This window comes from Drosophila montana, unplaced genomic scaffold (genome assembly GCF_035044405.1).
Source record: "Drosophila montana isolate Dmon_TW-CO22-7 unplaced genomic scaffold, ASM3504440v1 contig_2397_1, whole genome shotgun sequence".
Classification (NCBI taxonomy): Eukaryota; Metazoa; Arthropoda; class Insecta; order Diptera; family Drosophilidae; genus Drosophila; species Drosophila montana.
Window position 1 is genome coordinate 913,291 of NW_026997278.1, and position 23,793 is coordinate 937,083.

Consider the following 23,793-nt stretch of genomic DNA (forward strand, 5'->3'; position numbering starts at 1 on the left):
CAAGCTGCAGTCTGTCAGATGTTTAGATATTACTCTATATTACTTTGACGCTTTTGAAACCTGGCATTTTGGATACGTATACACATATAGCATAATATAAAGTAAATTTATTCTACAGGTTGAAGGTTCTGTAAAGCTAAAGCTAGTAGTTATTGTGCTGGAAATTGTTGTTGATGAAGCAATTGTTGATGATGCCGCCGTTCACGAGCTCGTTCTATGTGCCGTTTGCGTTCTTCCTTAGTCCAGTAACGTCCGATTTTAACCTCTGATATTGTATCATCCTCTGTTGTGGTTATTTCATTATTGCGAATGCTTTTTCGAATTCCCATGCTGACATTGTTACGTACTGGCCGCTTTACAATATACCGAGTTCCATCTGGACGTCGTTTTACCTTCCATACCATAGGAATCTCCTCTGTAGTATTTTCCGTTGTTACAAGAATAGAACTTGGCTTTGGTACTGAAACTGTCTGATTAGCGACCTAAATGGGTTGTTTATTGTTATTATGCTTGTTTGTTTGTTTCGGCAAATAGTCATTTAAAATTTAGCGGTTCCGCTTAGGCTTAGTACTTAGAACATGCGTGTCTCCATTTTCTACTAAGTTCACAATTAAAACAACAAAGCACAGATTTCTTCGGGATGCCGATGTTTAACGCTCCTAATACTAGCTGACTTATCATATCAGAATTTCGAATTTATCAAACATGTAAAAGTGCTCTTGTGGGCAGTGCCCGACAGGGGTATACCCTGAACCTAATACCTACTAAAGGACAGAGAGAGAGGGTATATATACATACTATTTGAGAGTCTGCATACGCAATTCGGGGCTCTTAAACAGAGGTTCGATATCAAGTTATCGATGGTATGAAACGGACCATAGGACAATGCCTACGTTCAAATGATCAAATCTCTAGGAACAAAGAGACGAACGGTCATTACTATTGGTACTTATTAAGAATCTATATATCTATTGATGGGGCGGGAGATGACTCATTCTAGGTATGACACTATTCGTTTGAATATTTGAATACTCTCTGCATGTGGAAAAGTACAATATACATATACATATATATATATATAGAGATGTATGTAAGCTTTTGACGCAGGTATTTGTTAATGCATATCAAAATGAAATAAATATATCCATGAACAAAATTTACCTCTTGACTGCTAACAAAGTGATAACGGCTCAGATTGGGCGCATTGAATTGAGGGCATTGGCTTTGATGTTCTTCTGTTGGTATGGGCTTGGGTCGCATTATTTTAGAGTCTGTTTTTGCTGGTGCTGATGCGTTGAGTGCGAAAGGGTTCATCTCGTCTGTAGATGATTTATTTAGAGTGGTGTTTTCTAATAGATGAGATGTAATTGTAATTATTGTGCGATGCTTAGCCAAATCAATTTTGTAACTTACCGCCAGGACCACTATTTTGGGTGGGGTTGGAACATAATATGCGTCCGGTCTTTCCGAATGGCAGCATAAGCATGCTAGTTACCGGAGTTTTTAAGAACGCATCTTTTGATGACTGTGATTGCACTAAAATGGGTTGCGCGTTGCATTGATAGGAGTTAGCGGCGATTATCGGATTGTTGGCAGCTGTGGCAATAGTTTCATTGTCTAGATTTGAGGCATTTTGGCGGGGGGAAGCACTGTTATTGGAGCCACCTGTATTATAGGCACTTGAAGAGTTGTCAACTTCTTCTTGATTCATGCTTTTATTCTCTTTTTCAACATTATTATGGCCGCATGCACTATATCCAGCCCCACCACTACTACTTGATCCACTCGTATTTGTTATAGCACTGCGCAGTGTATATACGCGATTCGATGATATTCGATGCTGCTGCTGCTGCTGTTTATGGTACAAGCTTGGACGGCCAGCAGCCAGTGTGTGTACTGATCTTGGGCTGATCTGCGACTTAATGCCCAACCATTGGGCAACTCGTTGTGTTTGCTGCTGCATTTCTAAAACATCTGATTCGGCCATCATTGGTGATGAGCAAGATCCCATTGCGGTCATATAGTTTGAGCTTTGATATGGTGAGCAGTAAAGTGGCTCAGTTTCGGAATCCTCGGGAATTGTTTCATAAATATGCTCGCAATCATCATAATCATATTGTTTAGTTTTCGCGATAGTTGGACTTTTCGTTGTATTTGGCAGGCTTTTATCTACTAATTGTTTCAATGCTATTTCTTGGCTCGCAGCATTGCTATCTAACTCGAACTTTGAGTGACTCGCCATTCTTGGCTTCTCAATGAAGTTCTTGTCTGTGGAAGTAGTATGTGTTTGACTCTTAATTTTACTCATTTCTATATTTGCTTCCGAACCGTTGGGGGCTGATGGTATTTTAATAGATTTTGCAGATGGCTCAGTTATTAGATTGTTAACGGCATTTATTGACTGCCGTTGTGATAAAAGAACTTTGTCCAATTTGTCAACAACATTTGTGTAATCAGAAAGGAAGCTGTTAGCATATTCAAAGTTACTATCCATATCATCGTCATCATCCTCATCTTCATCCTCGTCATCATCATCGTCGTCGTCGTCGTCGTCCTTTATATAAAAGAGCAACTGATTAAGCTGTTGATGACCATGTGTGTAGATTTATTTGTATACTTACGGGATATAAGAGTCGACTGACAAGCAACGTAACAGCCATATTATTCTCGGCTATTTGTGTTTCAGCGTGTTTTTTACTTTTGATGTCCATGCCGTTGATGCGAAGAATGTGATCACCACGCCTTAGCCGACCATCCCTCGCTGCAACACTCTCTGGTTGAATATCACTTATGAAAACATTCTCACAGGAATCCACATCATCTGTTGGTGCCTTCGAGTCTGTGTTAATGTTTTCGTTGCATATCACAGACTTAACAATACTTTCTTCGCTATATCTGTTACTATAGAAGCCATTGCAGGAAACACTGAGTCCTATTTGATCATTAGTTGAGTCTCTCTTAACGAGCGTTACTTCCTGCAAATATAAAACAATTGCATTTTTATTTTATTTTAAATATGTGATATATATAGCCTTACCTCGATGTCGATATCTGGTTCCAAACACTGCTCAAAGAGATGATGCTCTTGCTCGATAAAATGATCGATAGTTTGGACAATATCTTTATTTTGATCGCGATGCCCCACCATAACCCTTTTATTAGTTTTATTTACTTCAACAAACGTTTCACACGTTTGTGTCTCCTTTGATAATGCTGAGGGCTCAACATCAACAGTGGGGGTATGCTCGGTATGCTCAACATTTCGAAAGGTGCGCAAAGTTAATATGATTTGATTTTTAGCTGACGGTGGCAAAGGATTGGTGGAGTTATCATTTTCGGTGGCACTGTTTGCACTGGCATCTGGTATTTGAACACTTTTTGTTTTAGCACAGATATCATCCTCCTCCTCCTGATAAACGGCATCTATCGAAGAATCGATGTCGTCGTTCGAGTTTGACGGACTTATTGGATTTTTCTTTCGGCATAATTCAACTACTAGGGTTTCTTTAGCTTGAAGGAACATTTGAACCGCTTCATAACTTGACAATGATGTAATGTCGCTACCATTTAGCTGTAATAAATTAATTTATTCATGAAATTGTATTCTAATCCAGTATTTAGAATCAAAACAATCGCGGCGAAAGTGAACAAGCTTGCATTGCAGCACACTATTACACAAATTATTGCCCATTTTAGTGTGTATGTGTGCATATGTGTATCAGCTATGTTTGGAAATAATTCTTAGTGCAGATGCAACTTGAACTCACCTTTAGTACAACATAATCGAACTCAACAACACCAACACAGTTATTTGAGCACATTTTGATAATAAATTACATAGTTCTATTAATTTTTATTCCGTGAAATGAATCCACACCCACACAACAAGAGAACAAATACAGACATCGTTTACCATCGACAAATTCGCCGCGACTGTGTGACCAAAGTATGAATATGGTAATAATCTCAGTATTATCGATTATTTGGTATTTTTTAAATGGTTCAATTACTAAAAGCGGAAAATAAGCAAATATACGAGTCGCGCTTATGTTCCTTACTAATTGTTATTACTCTTGTGTATGGGCTGGTCCCTTGAGAAATCACTTCTAGTATTGCAAAATCTGAAATGATTAATTTATTCGCTTGTTCGTGGTGAATGACAATGTTATTAGAAAATATATATACATGGACAATAAACTTAACAGCGAACGCTGCACTTGCAGTTACTTACATTTAAATTTGGTTTACTTTGTAACCGAAAAAACAATGATAAGCCAAATATAGATTTATGTAAATGTTGCATTAACATTACATATGCATGTATGTACGTTCGTGCAATGCTCAAACATGTTACAGGTACTTTAACGTATGTATGTATTTATGTATGTATGCATGTGAGTGCAAATATTTGTATGTGTATGTATGTATGTATGTATGTATGGTATGTACTTATCCTATTTTATTATGTTATATTAATATCTAAACGCTTTTCTTAATATCTTGCTCAGTATGTATATATGTATGTATGTATGTATTTGAATTTGACGGCTAGGAACAGCTGCATCCCTCAACGGACATATTTGGTATAACACTCAACACTAAATTGTGGCTTTCATCAAAATACAATAAGCTTAAGGAACTCATTTTGGTTGGCGAACAACACGGGGTCGCCGATGTTGTCAATGCGGCCAAATGTGTATGAGGATATTGCTCTAAATACCCAACTCGGCACTCGCCACTGCAAAAGTATGCATCAAATGAATCGGGCGCGACCACAAAATGCCATCCGAAGCTCGTGAAGTTGACCTTTAGAGGATATCGACAACAGCGCAATTCGTGATCGCTCTCAATGCAATCCAGGTAAACGCTCCTTTTTCGTCGATGCTTTTTTCGGGAGCCAATCTCAATGTGAACTGTCTACCAATAGAACAAGCAAAAAAGTCAATTAATAAATGTATGTATGTATATAAGAATTATAGTACCAATGGATTTTTGGAAGTACTGTCTGTCGTTACCACCAAAGGCCTCATCCAGGGCTCGACGCCTTTTATGAAAATCTCTTGCAGTTGATTTGGATTCGGGCCCATTCGGTCATATTCGTTGCCGAACAGGGGCTTGAGATCCACGTTTACCCATTGCCCGAGACCTGATGGAATTTTGTGACGGAACTCAAAGATTTTCGCCTTGTGTGTATAGCTCGTGCTATTTGAACGACGTATGGCCCGATGCAGTGCCACGACAATGTCCTTGTTCTGATAATTGGCAATCTCTTCAATGATCTTTGGCTGATGTTCACTTATCCATTCCAATCCTCGCAAATATAAATGAAGCGTTACGTGAGATATGTCCGAGTATCCAGTATTGAACTTGAAACGAAGAAGCTCTGATTTGCGATTATGTCGCACGTGAGGCTCTTTAGAGATAATAGAGAAAATCAAAATTAAATTAGAATTGGATATCGATTTTTTATATATTTTGGTTGGAATATATGGAATAATCAACTTACGTTCTGGAAATATATAAATGCTGCTTATGTGTGAAAGAATACTTTCATATTCAACATCATCATCATCATTATCGTGATCATCATCATCGTTGGTTCTAAAGTCAGTGGATTTATGATTAGCAACGTTTTGATGTTCATCAAATCCAAGATTGTAAATAAATTGAAATTCCTTAAAATTATTGGGATCATCAGCCTGCATTTCTGGGGATGAGTTCTGGCTGGAGGATGAATGGTTTGCTGATGTTGTATGTTCCGAATTGTAAATGTTTTTCGTAACATTCTCCGATGATTCTGTCACAATTTCCTCAGGCACATATAGTCCTGTTCGGGAATCTGAATCTGAATGTGGTTTATTGTTATGATCCCGCAACGAATTTGAAAGCGATGCATTGTAGTTTTTATAGAATTTTTCCAATATAGTTTGTGGCACCAATATTGGCTTTGTTATATTTGGTAGTTTTTTCAAATTCAAACGCATCAGTATGTGCATCTTAATTGATTCCAAACTATCCTGTTTGGCCTTTTCCCTCAATTGACGCTGCAGCACACTATCTCCACTTATTAAACTATTTCTGATCATGCTAAAGCCTTGTGTTGTCCCCCCCCCAGAAAGCAGACCGGCTGGCATTTCTAGTCCCTTGTTGGTTCGTCGTCGGCTCTGACCTTTGTTTGGAATTGTTTCGGTTTCGGGTTCGGGCTCGGGTTCGGGTTCCGATACGATGGTGTTTTCATTAGGAACGGCTGTGTGAGAGGACGAACTCAAAGGGCTGCGGCTGCTTTCGTTCAGTGTAAGGGGCTTATCATCGCCTCTCGATGCTTTTTTATTGTTGTTCACCTCCTCCTGGGCAGATGCCAAAAGAATGACCATCGAGAATATAACTATAGTCGCATATCGGGCGACTAAGAAACGGAAACGCCAGCTCCTGGATTTCATCTGTATTCGTCTGGGTTTACTACTGCAATGGCAGCACGCGCTATGGAAAGGAATTTTCGCAGATATATTCACTAACGAACTTCGGAAATCCGAGTCCGAATCAGAGTCATCAATGGACATTAAACGATCGATGGATTTTGAACAGCCATACAATTTGGCCAATTGATGGACTCTTTGATGTTTGGTTAATTTTGTAGCTTCTTCAAGCGAAGCCATAGTATTATTGTTTTTCGATGCAAACTGTGTTGTATTCATACCTAACAAAAAAAAAAAAAAAAAAATGTGATGTATGTAAGATTATATGTACACATATCTTCGGTAGCCCGAAGCACATGATATTTGTTGTTAACACTAATGCCAATCACATTGCGTACCTATAAAATTTGTAAAAATGGTATCCGAAAGTTATCCAATATAGTATATTAAGGGGCGAGGATGTCATCTCTCTCTGACCCAAACACAAACTATATACGGATATTTGCCATTTGCCTTTTGCCTTTTGCCGGCTGGGAGTCCGTTGACCTTGAATCCAATAAGTACAAAATATATTGGCAAATAATATCGATATTCATTCTCATCATAAATACCTTATAAGCATTATTGGAAAAGCATAGGGTATAGTAGCTGACCGGTGTTGGTGTTGTTATTAGAAACTTTTCTCTTTCGCTAGAATTTAATTCTTTTATTTCTAATTTATATTGTCGACTATTTAACAAAAAAAAAATAAATAAACAAATAATATATTAAAAATGAAATATATTTATTACAGAATTTTTTTTTTTTTAAATTTTGAATATTTATATATAAATGTATACACAGATGTCCATATGTATTTGTGAATTCGATTTCTATTAGTAGTATATACTCCTCTTCCTTATTGTACACCTCGAAGTATAACACTTGTATAACACAAATATAATTATATTACGCCTGTAAACTGGATATATTCTTGTCGATTAGACGACGGAAAAGATTTATTACCAATGATGTCATTATACTAATTAATTACTTTGCATATTGAGTATACGTATGAAGTATTCTTTTAAATAATTTAATTAAATACTAGGGACTAAATAATTTTGCAATCTGTTTTCTCAGCTTTGAAGCTTTTGCCCAATAAAGTTAGTTAACAATTATATACAAGTAGGTTGAAATCGGCCTAATCGGTTATTGTTGAGAAACTTTTTTAATTTTTTTCTTAATTCTTTATGTAGAATTTTGAAAGAGGTTTCGATTATTTATTCTATGGTAGCTCATTTTCAAATATGTATCTATGTAAGTTATAAAATTCTATGTGGAATTCAATAGGCGGAAAATGGGGTTGGGGAAATTGATGTCCGAAATTGTAAGCAAGGAGTAAGGCCGAGAAATATTAGCTATGTATGTATGTGTTTATACTCACAAAATTCTTAATCCAAGTTTAACAATCAGCAGCCACAATCAGTTAACAGTTCCAATCTCAGCATATTCTGTTATAGTTATTGTTACTGTCCACTTTAAGGTGTATGTATGTACATATGTATAATGTGTATGTGTACATACATATGTATGTATAATATGTATGCAAGTGTAACTGTCTCGACTTTTCAGTCCTCAGCTTTCAAGTCCAATGCATTGTTACGAGTAAGTAAAGTATTCACAAACTTAACCATTCGAAATCATCAACCATTATTAAACCGGCAAAAGACGACCGACCCGACTTCTTTTATTTATTCCCGAATTTAATACGTTGTGCGATAATAAATTCGTATGCGTGTTGTGTATGTAGACACATACGTACACACCAACACATATACATATGTACGTATGTAAATGTCGGCACTTTGGGGTATTTCTTATTGTGCTTATGTCGTTCGTTGTTGTAGTTTTTAGCGCTTGTTTATTCTCTGAAATTGCAATTCTTTAATGTTTGCCGATGTGTTGGTGTACATGTGTATATGTAAATTAGTATATGCATATAGAAATACGGAATACAGTATGTGCATGCATATGTACATATTCATACATACATATGTATGTATATATGCATTGGTACGTCTGAGTGTGCGTGTGTGTGTATGCTTGTTGTTGTGTGGCGACTGTGTGCATAAACGATTCATATTTATGCGAATCTCACTCACAAGCTCTTGATGATCACTCTCACTCTATTGTATTCAATTAAAACCATTTATAAACATCATAATCAATTTTTGTGCTCTTGAACTTCAGTTCAGTGCTTAAAGTGCAGTATTCCTTTTGATGCATTCAGATTTGCATATACATATGTACGCTCATATATAATATACATATATATAAATTTATAAATGATTTATACATATGTAAGTATCCATACATGCATAAATATACAAGCGTTTATTTATATATGTATGTATATGGACAAGTACAAACATTCATAAGCATGAATATATAAATTTATTACGTATCTCAAAACACACCCAGCATACAAATATTGAGATAACAAACATTTGTATGTACATATGTGCATACATTCATACATACATACTAACAAATGTATGTACGCGAATTCTATTTTGAACACTTTGCGATTCTCTACGTACGTGTGTACGTACATTTATACCAAATATACATACATACATATATACATTTTATACATATATGCAAGCGCCTTTGTATATAAATATAAATCAATATATAAATGTTTATATGTTTGTATGTGAGTGTGTGCGTGTGTCGCAAATAAATATTTGTACGTCTTCACATATATACCCTTGTAAGTATGCACGCGCACATACATACATACATACATGTAATTAAAGTATTCGCACATGTTTCAATTATATTTCACTCGGTACAGATTTGGATTGCAACGCGCTGCTTTCGAGTTGAGGCTACCAGAACACACAAAAAAATACATAAACAGGGATCAGCACAGTGGCAGCAGCAGCAGCAGCGAATGAGAATACAGCGATATACACAACAGAGCCTGACCGTGCCATATAACTAACTGACAGATCCGCATCCACATTCGCATTCGCATTTACAGACATAAACAAGAAGCTGCTGTTGCGCTGAGGCTGAGGATGAGTGTGCGCTACGTTCACGTTCACGTTCGGTCAGCGCAGGGCAGGGCACCAGGTCCCATTTCTCTGAGTGTGGGTGGGCGGGCACAGCGTAAACGTTCTACTACTACACACAATTCGCGTAGTCCGCATGCGTGCTCATTACATTTGGAATATCACACGATTGAACTCTGGCGGCGTTGTGTTATTTGCAAGATTTTTTGAGCTTTTAACTTATAAATAACACACACACACACAAAGCAGCTTCGTGTGACGATCGCAGAAAGGACCCTGGTTCCGGCCCTGCTTTTTATACCCTGTACCTATCACAATGCGTAAAGTGGATATAATAATGCTGCACCAAAAATATATGCAACAGACAGATGTATATATTTATCCATGTTAAAATCGATCTTTCAATTTTCTTATCTGTCTGTCTGTTTATTCCCAGTTTGAGTTTATATATCATTTCTAATATCTAACAGACACGATCAAAGTCGCACGATAAATAAGTTAATTCAACCCAATACTTCAGTATAGGGAATCTTCAAGTCGACCTCGCTCTACTTGAGCATTTTACTTGTTCTGATTGTTGTTGCTTGTCACAAAATACGTCTTACGTTTATTGCGACATTTGTCGAAGTTTATATTCTCTAACAAATCTTGCTTATATTCACAAAATATTATTGTGTTTTCTTCAAATATATTATTTTCAGATGGCCGACCTGTTATAACGCATAAATAGCTACAATGAATAAATATTTCAAATCAATTTTCAATTCAAGGTATTCCAATTTTTCTAATTATTTTATGTTTTCAGTAAACTGAAGTACCAGGCTCATGAACAGAAACACCAACTTTATATAAATGAAATATATTCAACAATATTTATGCATAATGTTTGATATATCGTTTTCTCTATCGAAAAGTAAGGTAGTAGTTCTTTGGACCTCCAAGGTTTTTATTCTAAGTTTAATTGGGTTATTAAATCATGTTTATATTAATTAAATAAAGTTATAATTAGCACACAGAAATGGTTCAGTAATACTTATTAAGGCAAATAAAGCAAATCATTGAAGAAAATAAAAAAAATATTAATATTTGGCACAATGCAAAACTTATTACAAAGTTATTGTACTCTCATCCAAATAAAGAGAAAATCAATTCCTTACTTTTGGCCTCCTATTCATCATTTTGCTGAACGTTAGTTTTTCTTGATGTCCCAACTGGTTTTAACATTGTTCCTTTTGAGAGGAAAAAACTTGATTCGAGTTTTTACGTTCAGAATTCAAAATGACTTGCTTTTAATATTTTCTTTAAAAGGAATCTGAAAATGTATTATTTCGCACAATATTTTGTCATAACCAAACCGTTTTTAATGTGAGTATTGAAATCGATGTACATATGTTTCTTTGAAGTTAACGTATTTGCACATATGTATAAAAGCTTTTTTAAAAGCCTTACATAAAGAAAAATTTAAATTAAAGTCTAAAATTTAAATGAATCTATATAGATCTAAAGATTGATCGTCGGGAAAACTACTGTTATTGAATTATAATTTGCTACTAATTAAATAAAGCATTTTATTTTATGCATTTAACTTTTTTGAATATGGTATGATAATTTAAAACAGACATATGAATAAATGCAGCATACAATATATAAAAAAAGTTTAATTTGAAAATGCGCCCCGATTTTGATCACTGTACTCACTCACTCATGAAAACTTCGTTCAGTGAGTAAATTTAGACGAGTTTCGATAAGTCAGTAAGTTTACTCACATAACGAAGAATAGCAAGTTTAAGAACCGCACCACACACAATATGTTTTTCGTTAAATTCGTCGTATGATTGAAAGAAGTAAAAACGTTCCGTTCGGGTGCAGCCGACCACGTGTTAGTCTGTTCATCGTGTTATTATGGCAGCTGATAACAAAACAGTTTACTTTGCGGCGCCGAAGATTTAATACCCTGTTCGACTCATATGAGACTTGCGATTTATTTTACATGTCCATCAATTCACATTTGGACGAAACTAGAAGGCTACAAGAACACACGCATATAACAAAAATATTCTATGGCTGACTAGGATATACATATGTTAATAAATATTGAATATTGAACATATTTTCATTTACATAAATTTCAACAAAGTTTCTAAAATACTGTCAGAAGCCCGGCGCTTTAATGTAACCGAAAATGCACAAATGCCGCATAAGGCAACAACGATCTCACAATCCGTTTGAAAATAAATATATTACAAAAAAAAACATACATTTACGTTACAATAACACCTGAACACCCCAATATAGAGTAAACATGTACATACACATACATACACACTTATGTTAATGTTTGGACTTGTGGAAATGTGCAAATGTGGTTACCGAGTCTTTACCACAGAGTTTGCTTGCGTTTGTGCTTGCTTATCAGTGTGTGTGTGTGTGTGTGTGTGCGTGTGTGTCTGTGTGTTGATTTGCCCTTTTGGTTGGGTGCCGTTTGTTGTTGTGCACTTGTGGGTGCGATTTTGGTTTGTGGCTTGTCAATAAGTAAAACGGGTAAATGGAGAAGGGAATTTATCTCTCATGTCGCTGGTTTTCGCAGCTGCAAATATAAGGATATATTTAGACAAAATAATAACCTGTGTTTCCCAGTCCAATTTGCCTAAATATCTAAATTACATTTAATTTTTGTACTAACTGTTAGTTTATCGTACAACTAGAGCTACGTATAACGGCATGACTAGGAGCAAAAACGGTAATCAAATAAGGGAGACAGAGAAGGAATATATAGAGTTAGTTAGATTGACCCTGCAATAAAATACTTAAGTATTATATTGTATATATGTATATTTATATTATAGAGTTTGCGTTTTGTATTAAAGAACAGTCTTTCACGCCTTAATCAATGCCTTAATCAATGTTGGCCGTAAAGTCTGCGGTGCAATACAATACGGTGAATCCATATATATAAACACTGAACCTAAGAGTGACAAGGGCGCCTGGAGCAAGTGCATGAAGTACCATCGCTTCCCTAGAAGGTAGAAATTTCAAAGGCTGTTGCTGATCCCAAAAAGCGACAAGCCACCCGACGACCCGTCTGCATAACGTGTAATGTGTATGTATGTATGATCACTGTAGGCCGAAAGCTACCGAACATGCTTATAATCTGTTACAGATTGTTGGAAGAACTAGAGGAACGGCAGAAAAACCGCAGCACAGGCTAAATCGTTAGCCATTTGGTGGACATGACCACACGAGCTATCGATGACCCAATGGCAGCTAGGGTCAAAGGGAAGAATGCTCTCAACACAAAAAACTGGGGTACTGGGGAGGATTCGCACGCTCCGGATATAGATATATCTGATATCTCTCTTAGGACGATATCATTTTTTTTCTTTCTTAAAAGTAATGAGTGCATTTTAAGAAAGGTGTGAAAGCCGTACAGGACATTTTCACATAGATATTTGGAATTAAGTTTGAGGCCAAATCGGACAAAACAAAAATTGTTTATCCGCAATTTCCTCTGAAGAAGCTTGGATTTGGCGTCTAAGCCGATTTCAGGCGAAAACATTATTGTCAAATAAAAGAGAAATGGATTTAAATAAACCGGTTTTTTTTTGTAAAAGTTCAGGATAAGTTCCGACTGGGAACTGAGGATATATATTAGCTATTTTTGAGATAATCAATAATTGTGCGTACTGTTCCAATTGTATTCGCTATTTTTGTTGTTGGACGTTGGTTCTTTTGTAGCTGTAATGTGTATTCGTAAAGTTAAGCATTAATTAAGCCCATTTTGTATATCGATATTTGTCTAACAATGGCTAAGTTCAAGGGTCTTTCAGTGTACGGAGGCTAACCCCACAGAGAGCTATTGAGAATATTCACACTTACATATGTAGTACGATATAGTACATACAGGTATATACCATATATGTATGTTATGTATGTATATGTCAAAGTGTACATGGATGGAAGTAAAAGAACTGAAACTTGCTTTGAGAAAGCCCTGGCCCGGCTTCTGCTTATTGTTATTTGTTTTTTATGCGATATATTGTTTTGAGCAGATCGAACATTTAGATCTTTGCCTGTTAACAGGGCACAGCAACAGGCCAGGAACAGGCACAGACCCAGCATGTGGTGAAATCAGCGTGCTCCGACTGAACCGATTTTCCTTGCCAAAGAAATAGTCCAGATCATCGCAGCCTTTGTGCAACCCTCCAGTGCAAGGACAAGGCGGCGGCTATATCGATTCTCGTGTGAAAACATGCAATTATGGTTTTATTTGTATTATTCTTGAGATTTCTTCAGTTTATTTATGACCTTTCTTAGGGCCTGAGGGAGTTAAGGGTTGCATATACATATACGTATGCAAACGCAAGCACATACCATATACTATGTCTGTGATTACAATGTACTAACAGGTTTGTTTAAGATACATTTTACATTTATAATTTAAATTATTTTCAATTTATTATTATTTATTTATTTAGCTAAGCTAACTTTAAACCCATATTTAAATGTTGACCTTTTGTTGTAGTTCAACTATTTAGACTAAATCTATCTGGCTTTATATATTATTAGCGGGTATTTCCCTTAGCTTCGAAGTTTACATACTATTCGTACACCCTGAACCCATTAAAAATGGGTAAAAAGGGTATAATGTATTTGTGCAAATGTATGTAACAGGCAGAATGAAGCATCTCCGACCCCATAAAGTATATATATTCTTGATCAGCATCAACAGCCGAGTCGATCTAGCCATGTCCGTCTGTCTGTCCGTCTGTCTGTCCGTCCCTCCGTATGCGCAACAAGAGTTTGTTTCCGATAATCGATAACCTACTCCGTTTCCAAGCAATCGATAAAAATCGATATGTTTTTTGAGCAAATTGGGTAAATAATAAGAGCTAGAGTCACCAAACTTGATATGTTGCTTCTAGAATAGTATATATATATATCAGGATCTTTCATTTTGTACCTATCGCCGCTACCACCACAAAGCTATAAATCAAGTATATAAACCAATTTACATATGCTGACCACCAATATAGGCCACAATTTAAATGCAATTGTCATTTTGGAGAATACACGAATATTTTAAAGTGATTGGTGTGGCTGTTGGGTAGAGGCGGCAGCCAGTAGTGTGGTTAGTTGCGAGTTCGAACCCTGCCAAGGAAACGTTTTTTTTTTTAATTTATCTTTATTACTACTGAAGCAAACTAGAGCTGCATTTGGCGTTGGAAGAAGAGGGTTCAGGGTATCCTCTAGTCGGGAGTTCCCGACTGGAAAATTAAAATTGATCCGTCGGAATCAACATATTCCGCTTTTTAAGTCCGGCGGTCTGAAGGTAAACGTTCGTTTATTTAATGTTTGACTTGCACTTTGCCTTACGAGCGGTTGAGTTTACGAAAAGTGTAAAACACTTATCAGATAATTATCCCGACAATCCACCTTTTTATCCAAAACGAGTGTCAACTTAAGTATTTACTTCAATAGAATGGCATAATTGAAGTGTGTTAAGACCCTGACAAATTTGCATAAGATATATATTATTTCAGAATAAATAAATTTATAACTTTTTGCTTTTGTATAGAGCTTTGGTTTTTGTATGCATATTAATAGCTTACAGCAAATGTGTATTTGGCGAAGCTTTTTACAGGATATCTCCTAATCTGGACTATTACATGCCGCCTATTTGTTTTTGTGCGATGATTTTAAGAGCAAAAAAAAAAACAAAAAAAAAATACATATAAAATTTGTTGCATCGTAATAACTGGCGAAAATGTTGATTTTCTATTTGTTCCACTCAGTTGGGTTTTCAAACCCAACGCTTACCCATTCCATTTGGTAAATCACAGCTCGCATTTTCAGGCTACATGCTTTCAGGATTAGTCTCAAACCTCTGCTTACCACATCAGGCAGGCAGGCAGCCAGGCTCGGGCTATTTGGGGGCAGAGCTGGAAAAATATTTGCCTACCAATGCCATATAAGGGGGGAACACTAATCCTATGCCCCATTTTCAGCAGGTCTTTCATTCGCTCGGCACTTATACGCTTCGGCACGCTGCCCGAACTTTTATACTATATATATAGCTCAAAAATATCTCAGCATATCTTTGGGTTTCGGCAGAGGTATCAGTTTTGGCCACGCGAATGCGTGCTTGCCCTGCTTTGTCGGGAATCCATCACAACTGTTTTGCCTTATACCCTGTAAGCTGTCGGTTATGTATAATATACCATATAGTATATTTTTGACAAGCATCATAAGTAAGTTCGGTCGTAGGCACACTATCGGGGATTAACAGTCCTAATTCATGGCAAGTTTCGTGCTAAAACTGTTACGTCTAAATTATTCACCCATTTCCCGTCCGTGAAACTAATTCATTTTTTTTTATGTAGTGAAAATAAGTTTAAGGCCGATCGGACGAAACTTCGAACTTCGTCCTCACTACCCCTGATCCGCATTTATCATTCAAAAGGGGTGGATTTTACAAAAAGTGTGAAACACATATCAGATGACATTTCAGACATTTCACTAAAATCTTTAAAAATAAAATTATATTAAATATTATATTATAATTATATTATATTATATTATACTATATTATATTATATTAATTCGAACGCGAAACTTCGCCCACCAAATCTTTGACCAATATTTATACGGTGGTGCCCAAAATAAATTTAAAGAGTGATCAGAAAAAAGTTTCATACAAAGTTTTTCACGATTTTTCCACACTTGCGGGTGGAATTTAGCATGCACCTTTAAAAGATAAGGTAACTAAAGTGAAAATTGCATCTTTTTTAGCTATTACGGTTTTAGGTTATTTTTGGGTTTGGGCAGACAGTCAGGACAAACAGTTTTAGACATAGAGACAAATGTAAATTAATATCACCCAAATAGTTAAAAGACAAATGCTTGCTTTTGTTCTATATCCATACTTTTCTCTTTTAAGCCAATCAGAAAAATAAATATATAAATACATTTTCCATAGTGCAAATTAACTCTGTTTTCTGCAAAGTTAAGAATACATGATTGTTTCTACACTTTGAGGCTTTAAAAATCGAACATAACGCAGTGTGTAATATATACATTTAAAAGCAGGGTAAAGGGTATTTGTTAGTCACCTAGCCTTGGCGTGGCATTTCTCAAATTTGATTCTAATCCGCTGATAATATTTTCTAGACTTTGACGAAGTTTGATATTTCGCTCGGTTGGTTTTAATGCGATTCGAACGTGGTCCATGTCGCAGATAAGCACACGCAAGAGAGAAAGAAGGGTGCAACTAGGGCAATAAGAGTAAGTAGTATGTTATAACTGAATATTTAGAGATGTTAAATGTTTCTTTGATGGGAGGGCGATCGAATGTGATGCTGGCGTCGGTTGTTGAATCTGCATTTCAAAACGGTTCGTTGCCCATTTACAATATTTATTTGTGCACATGTCATACGTATTACAACATTGTAAAATAAAACTTTTCATTTGTCTTATATATGTAGATAGATACGAAAACTGTCCTCAATGAATGGCATATATTTTATACCAATACAAAATCATATTCATATTGAATTTAAATCTATTTCTTACCCGAAACCGAACCCTAATCCATACCGATGATTACCCAAAATAAAGTAGTAGCGCAAGCCGAACCGAATATATAAGTTCAAAATCAGAACTGTTGACTACTTGAGGCCCAGCTCCGAAGCACAACTCACTCGGGCCCAGCCATATTTACTAGATGCCCATTTCGGGTAAAGACAAACTTTAATCCGCAACTTTTGTGCTCTAGTCGGGAGTGTCTGACTGAGTAGATAGCCTGCATCTTCTTCTACCAAAACCAGAAGTAGCACGTGCCACACGCTTCCTGCTTAAGCTGTACGCAAAATGTACAATTTCTTACCTATTTACTTATTTATACTATTTAAAGCATCATTGAAAACAATCGTAAGTAAAAAACGTAACATCCGCCGCATTCTGATTGGCATCAACAAAAAAATGTTTCCAGTACCATTTTCAATTTCATTCAAAGAAAACCCTAAAGCCAAACTATTAAAACAAAGTGGGCTAGTTATTTGAAAATGTATTTGTTTTTTATAACAACGCTTGCGTGTTTTGAGGGAAGATGGGGAGCGCTACCTAGTCGAAACTAACTTGAAAAGAGTTAAGAACTCTTGGCTGATGTTAGAGAAGAAATCAATTGATGTATCTGTTCCATACACGAGTTTTCAATACCAGTCAATTTTTAATTATTAAAGTGTATGTGTAAAAGCAGAAAAACAGTAGAAAAGCGAATCAGCATGGATTCCTTTAATTACGTATGCATTCTTTGCTACCACTCGACGGGCTGGGTCCATGGCCCATTTGCATACTCCCGTTTGTTGCTGTCGTTGTTGTTGTTGTTAAGAGAATAACCAGTCACGATGGGGTTGGATGTTGAATTGGACTTTTGTTAAGTGATAATCCTTATGCGATGATGTGCGGATGTGCGGATGTGTGGGAGGTGCGGCACGGAATGCTCATAATAATTGAAGCATATTCACAGTGGTTGGCTCTTGGGCGAGATGGGCGTGCGTGTAACTTAGCTGTTGTTGGTGCTTTAGGTGAATACCCGGGCACACCCCCCGCTGATTCATTCCCCGCTCCCCCACAGTTTCCCACAGTGATTGCTCTCACCATGTCTCTGATATGTGTTTTTGGTTGTTTGTATTTGGTTGGCTGGTCAAATGCTTGGCTGGCCATCGGGCTGGGCTGTCTGCCTGGCTGCCTTGGTGCTGCTGCCGGGTGTCGAGTCTTGACGATGCTTTAATTGTTTAATGGCTCGTTAGTTGAATTCCCTGTGGGGAGCAACAGCAACAGCTTCAGCTTCGACGACAACAACAACAAACACTAGGGGCTGGGCAAGGATTTTCAAGTGTGATAATTGTAGCGTTTTATTATGGATTAAGCAAATTTGCTGAAAATTATACCCTACATATGTATTATACTAAAGACAATGCGAAATTGCCTTTGTGCGCGCGCGTGTGTGTGTGTGTGTGTAAGGGCGGGTGTGTGTGTACTACCCAAAAATACTATTAACATTTAAAGCAAATAGTTCAAACTATAAATGAAACAAAAAAAACAATTAGGAACCGCTGTAGCCGACTACAAAATCCCCTATGCCCCCAGATAATTATATAAACAACAGTGCTCTACTCGGGAGTTTCCGGCAAGGGGATACCCTACTGAACCTTTCTCTACCAACACCAGTTGCAACTTCCGCCGCCTTACATTTTATAGGTAAAGGTTTAATATTAAATTAAAAATAAATTATGTTTATTATATTAAATCTAAATGCAGTTCCCGTTAAAGCTAATAGGAAACAAAAATGAACATGTGTTAAAATAAAATAAACAGAGCGATAGACATGGCTAGATCGACTCTATAAACTTATGAGGTCGGAGATGCCTTCTTCTGCCTGTCGCATACATTTGTCGATAACTGCCCCGATTTAAATGAATCGATAAGAATCGATTTCGAAATTCTATTTTTAGAGTATATCTTTTAGGTTTTAGGAGCTCGAGTCACAAAATTGCACATGTAGCTTCTAGTATAGTATAAACTGGATAATTATATTAAATAATGCCCTTTTTTTTTTTTTTTTTCTCTCTGTTTATTAGCTAATTTATTGATACTATACATGAGCATGTTACCCTAGCTTGACTATAATGGGATAGACATACTTAATATTACCTATTAAGTTTTATAATTATTCAATATACATTATATTTTAGTATGATTGTTATTATTTTTATTTATTTTTGTTTCAAATGATTACCCGGTTTGGGAGGTCGATGGGGTGGATTCTGCGAAGTCTCCGTCGCTTTCTTCTGAAAAGTCTTCTAGCCAATATATTGGGGTGGGCAGAAAGACGGGCCATGTAGCTGGTGGACTGCTGACGTAAGAGGTCGCCCACCAAGGGGACCTTTAGGTCTCTTGCTAGGTCCCGGTTGCGGATGTACCAGGGAGCCCCAGCACTCAGTCTGAGTACCTTCGCTTGGAAGACACTTATTTTCCTCAAGTGGGATTTTGCTGCCGTGCCGAAAATTTGGCTTGCATAGCGCCAGACTGGGGGCCAGGAGGGTTTTATAAAGCAGCACCTTATTGCTCAGAGAAAGCTTGCTGCTTGCCTTAAGGAGCCAAGCCATACTTTTTAGTTTTTGACGTACGCTGTGGCATGTTGTTGCGATGTGTTTGCTCCAAGTGAGCCTGCGATCAAGGTAGACTCCCAGGTAGCGATGGCCGTCTTTATGCTCAAGAAGTTCGCCTTGGAGGAATACTCCTGGCGAGGTATCTCTCCGGATCGCGAATGTGCAGCATATCGATTTTTGCCTGTTGATGGCAATTCGCCACTTTGATGCCCACGTCTCAAACTCGTGCAGGTATTCTTGTAGTTGGTCAGTGGCTTGGTAAACACAGCTGGCTTTTGAGAGGATTGCTGTATCGTCGGCGAACGTGGCGAGGTTGAAGCTATCCGGATTCTCCAGTGTCGTCGGGTCCACCGTCGGCATGTCGGCTGTATAAACAGTGTAGAGCCACGGAGCAAGGACACTGCCCTGGGGGACTCCAGCTTGGATTTTCCTTGACTTAAATAATGCCCATCAAATAGGTAAGATAAGGCATCTGGTGTTGGTTGAAGAAGGTTTAGGCTATCCCCTAGTGGGGCACTTCCAACCAGAGTACTCTAGCTTTTACAAAATTAGAGATCATTCGAATTATCAACATTATTCATTTGACCCGGACTGTGCTGTTGAGGCTGATTGAATATATTTAATACACTTTATGCGGTTGGCATTAAACTCTGCTTTATCGCATGTTCAATAGATGCAAGACCTACTTCATAGGCTTTTCAGTGTGGGCCTTGGATTGTGAGTCGACTTTGTCTTTCAATTTCTCTTGTACATATGTAAGTTTTAATATCTCGCGCCATGCGTATCCTGTTGCCCCTTCGGCCTCGACAACGGCAACGACAACGGCAACGGCAACGACGACGGCAACGTTTGTTCTGAATAATATGGCATGCGTCCTTATCGCTTACTCGCAAGACTTCACACAGAACGCAGAGAGCATATCAGACGGTGGCATGCTGCTGAAGCAACAACGGCAACAACGGCAACAAGCTGGAGTTAAAAAGCGGCAAAGCGCTAACAAAATGACGTAACAATTTACGGTAATCGAATTGTAATCGTTATCGTAATCGCGTGCTTGCACGCTGCCACGCCCAACGAGCCATGTAAAGGGCATAGTTTGGCTCGAGCTTAAAGTATCCGCTAAAAACTGATTTTCTGATAATTTATTTTGGCGATATTTTGTTAATTTTAGGGCAAACTTTTTTGGATACATTCGACGGAGTCAATCGGAGCCCAATCGGCTGCGACATCTGGCATATGGGATATACATATATCCCAAGCATCTAACTTAAAGTGAACCTTTTCTCGGCTTTCAATAATGCTCAAATACTGTTTTTAAGCATATTGGTATGTAGTTGTGCAAACGTATATCTATACAGATCTGGAACGTAGATTTGGATTTCATTTATTAATACTTATTGGTGCGAAACAGGCGGTGCACCCAACATAACAGGCGGTGGATCCGGCCTTGGAACCGGGACGCAAAGCTTAATCTACCCCGAAGCTCACGCTCAGTGAAAGCGGAAAAGTTTTGCACCAACGCCGTTCACACGGCACGTGGCAGCGCCGAGTCCAGAGCACAGCCTGGGCACAGGGCACAGGACACAGGGCACAACTTCCTGCTGAGAGACTTACTTTCATGTGTCTTATATGTATTGAAATAATACTTATATTGCTCCGCTGCGTGCAGTGCTGCCGTCTTCTCTGTTAATATTCGAATGAACGCCGAATGATAAAAGCATACGCACATTTGATCTAAATCTCAACAAATTAAAATTCCGAGTTTCACAAAAAGGGGTGCCTGCCCAACAAGGCTAGCCTGCAGTTTTTTCAGAAGGGTGAGCTACAACAAGGATATACTCTGGACCAAGTCCAAACATTTTTGCCTTGCTCAAAATCCAAAGAGCTAAGTAGCTGCAAATTTTCTCAATGTTTAGTTTCTTTTATTGACGGTTGGCATCATTCATATGAATATGTATATCTATTTTCCCAATTTCGGAAAATCCGACGTTCTTCTAGGCTGACTGAACATTTCCGGAAAACGGTCGTCTAAGATTGTTAACAGAAATTATTCTATTTTTCATTCAGCCGAATTAAAACTCATTTTCAAAAATATATGTTTAAATTTATGGACAAAGCGGTTCTCAACTTTAAAGGTCCACATTTTGGATACATATTTCACCGACATTTGAAAGCTTCCAAACTTCCAAATAGGCGGAAATGTTTTCATATTCAAAATGTTATTTGCAATATTTGTAGGAAATACCCTCCCCTGGATGGAAGTGGGAACTTAAGGTGGTATGGAAAATTTCCCTACTTTCCCCATACTATGGAGCTTTCAAATATTCCATCCACAAGAGTGGTAAAAAGGTCGTTTATGACCTTCGCTCGATCTGTTTCAAACTAATTTTAAATGATTTTTGTGAAAATTAATTGCAGACTTTGACACATTTGAAAAATCCACCTGATTGGCGATAAATACGAGGAAGACGGACCAAAATGATTTTGGATAAGCCCATTCTTAGGTTGCAAAGTGTGTTTTTGAGTTCATTCAAAATCATTTTCCAAGATTAATGTAAGATTCATTAAAGACTTGCTTTTACACACTTCGTAGAATTACGTACTACAAAGCATGGTAAAAAATCCTTCTATTTATTTTCTAACATCTGTTTTTATAATACACTATTCTTTTCTTATTCTTACCCATTTCATTTCACAATGAAATCCATTTCACCCATTTCCGCCTATTGAAAATAGTATATGTAAACGTCTGAAAAAATGGCACGTACATCTATTGAAAATCATATTATACTTAATCACATTGAAAACAAATAATTGAAATACTACAATTTATGTTTGCAGATTATTTTAGTTTTTTTAAAACAACAAAATTGTTATTCATACTATTAGCTACACGACTTCCAACCAGGGCTGATAAACTTATAAACTTATAATATAACAATTGGTGGACTTTCTAAAAATTGTAAGTCTGAAAAACATGTAAGTCGGATGCTAAAAAAAAGTTACATACACCTGGACTCCACAATTTTTTTCCAATTTGCGTGAAGAAATCTCTGTACAACCTTAAGGAATTCGGCTTTATAGCTATCAGGGGTTTGGCTTTACGGTGATCGTCAAATAGTCAGTAAATCGGGATAATAAGTTTTTAATGTAAAAAACAATAATTAAAAAATGGTGACGCTTTCTTCAATTAAAGGACAATTTCATTAGAAGGAGTATGATCTGAATAAACATAAGTGTGGCATATTCAATTCAATCGAAAAAGATTTTATTTATGCTATATTTCCGAAAACGAAACAGTTATTTTTTCATCAAGATTAGTTCCACATACCTTTTATGTGATCGGAGAAGTTTCTTTTCTAATTCCTCCTGCAAGATGGTAAAAGGGAAAAATGTTAAGATATTGTGAAAACGATTATACTTAAAGGTCGTTGTGTTGCAAACGGCACTGTATTGGTACATGTTGTAGTTGTCCTGGTCTTTGATAATTTTATTGAGCTGCATGGTGCCTATTTTGGAATCATTAAAGAAATCTAAATCAGAAGCGCTTGAAATGTGTATGCTTTTCCCGCAAGAAAGTGTCAATTCAATGGGATTATACGTACTCGTCGCTTGTAGTAATTGCTGTAACAATTTTGTAAACATTTTGTGCAAAAATTTAAATATGTGCCCTTGCTCTTAGATATGCATACATATATCCATTTCGCTCTAGCGGCCGAGCTCGGTAGAGCACGCGCACGCATGCGAGAGCAAGACAAACGATAATCGACTCACTCACAATGCTCTGGCTTCGTGCATGTGGGTGTGTCCGCGCCCGCGTCCGACCTCGCCGTCATTTTGAAAACAACCGCGCGCCCACGCCCAGAATCAGTAACAGGAACAGGAACAGGCTCCAGCAGCTCCATCCCGCCCATTCGTATTTGGCTTCGTGTTTGTGTTTGTCGGAACGGAAGCCGTGTGGGTAGTTAACGGAAGAGTCTAGCGGTTATTGTATCGGAATGAAACAATTCAATTGGGCGGCTGCAACTTACTCGCCCGTTCATTCGGGAAATTCAAATAGAATGCCAGTTTCCCAATCCAACATGCATACATGTCTGACTGTGTGTGTGTGTACACGCAAATGTATGTTTATATTTTTATATCTCTATA

At 37.3% G+C, this 23,793-nt stretch overlaps 2 protein-coding genes across 4 annotated transcripts in view; both read right to left on the minus strand.

Annotated features, from left to right (window-relative positions):
• Slip1 (SLo interacting protein 1) overlaps positions 1-23,793 on the minus strand; it is a 144,634-nt gene that overhangs the window by 41,250 nt on the left and 79,591 nt on the right. Inside the window, exons 1-5 of one of the 2 annotated variants that reach the window (XM_064681507.1) lie at positions 3,768-3,937; positions 3,038-3,571; positions 2,622-2,975; positions 1,414-2,554; positions 1,162-1,349 (exon numbers count right to left, since the gene is read on the minus strand). The exons of the other annotated variant lie outside the window; for it this stretch is intronic. Of the exons in view, the coding sequence (XP_064537577.1) occupies positions 1,162-1,349; positions 1,414-2,554; positions 2,622-2,975; positions 3,038-3,571; positions 3,768-3,821 (2,271 nt within the window). The 5' untranslated portion in view covers positions 3,822-3,937. Of the gene's footprint in view, positions 1-1,161; positions 1,350-1,413; positions 2,555-2,621; positions 2,976-3,037; positions 3,572-3,767; positions 3,938-23,793 lie in introns of those variants that run through there. 2 annotated transcript variants of the gene reach the window in all.
• myo (myoglianin) lies at positions 4,113-9,399 on the minus strand. Of its 2 annotated transcripts, XM_064681525.1 has the most exons (7): positions 9,206-9,399; positions 7,843-8,326; positions 7,028-7,145; positions 6,815-6,962; positions 5,507-6,697; positions 4,983-5,413; positions 4,113-4,917 (listed from the first exon to the last, which is right to left on the minus strand). In XM_064681525.1, the coding sequence occupies exons 5-7, from the start codon at positions 6,693-6,695 to the stop codon at positions 4,549-4,551; spliced, it is 1,989 nt and encodes a 662-aa protein (XP_064537595.1). In that variant the 5' UTR covers positions 6,696-6,697; positions 6,815-6,962; positions 7,028-7,145; positions 7,843-8,326; positions 9,206-9,399; the 3' UTR covers positions 4,113-4,548. The 2 variants fall into 2 exon arrangements, with proteins under 2 accessions (XP_064537595.1, XP_064537596.1); XM_064681526.1 differs by lacking the exons at positions 7,028-7,145; positions 9,206-9,399 and having other exon boundaries at positions 7,843-7,858.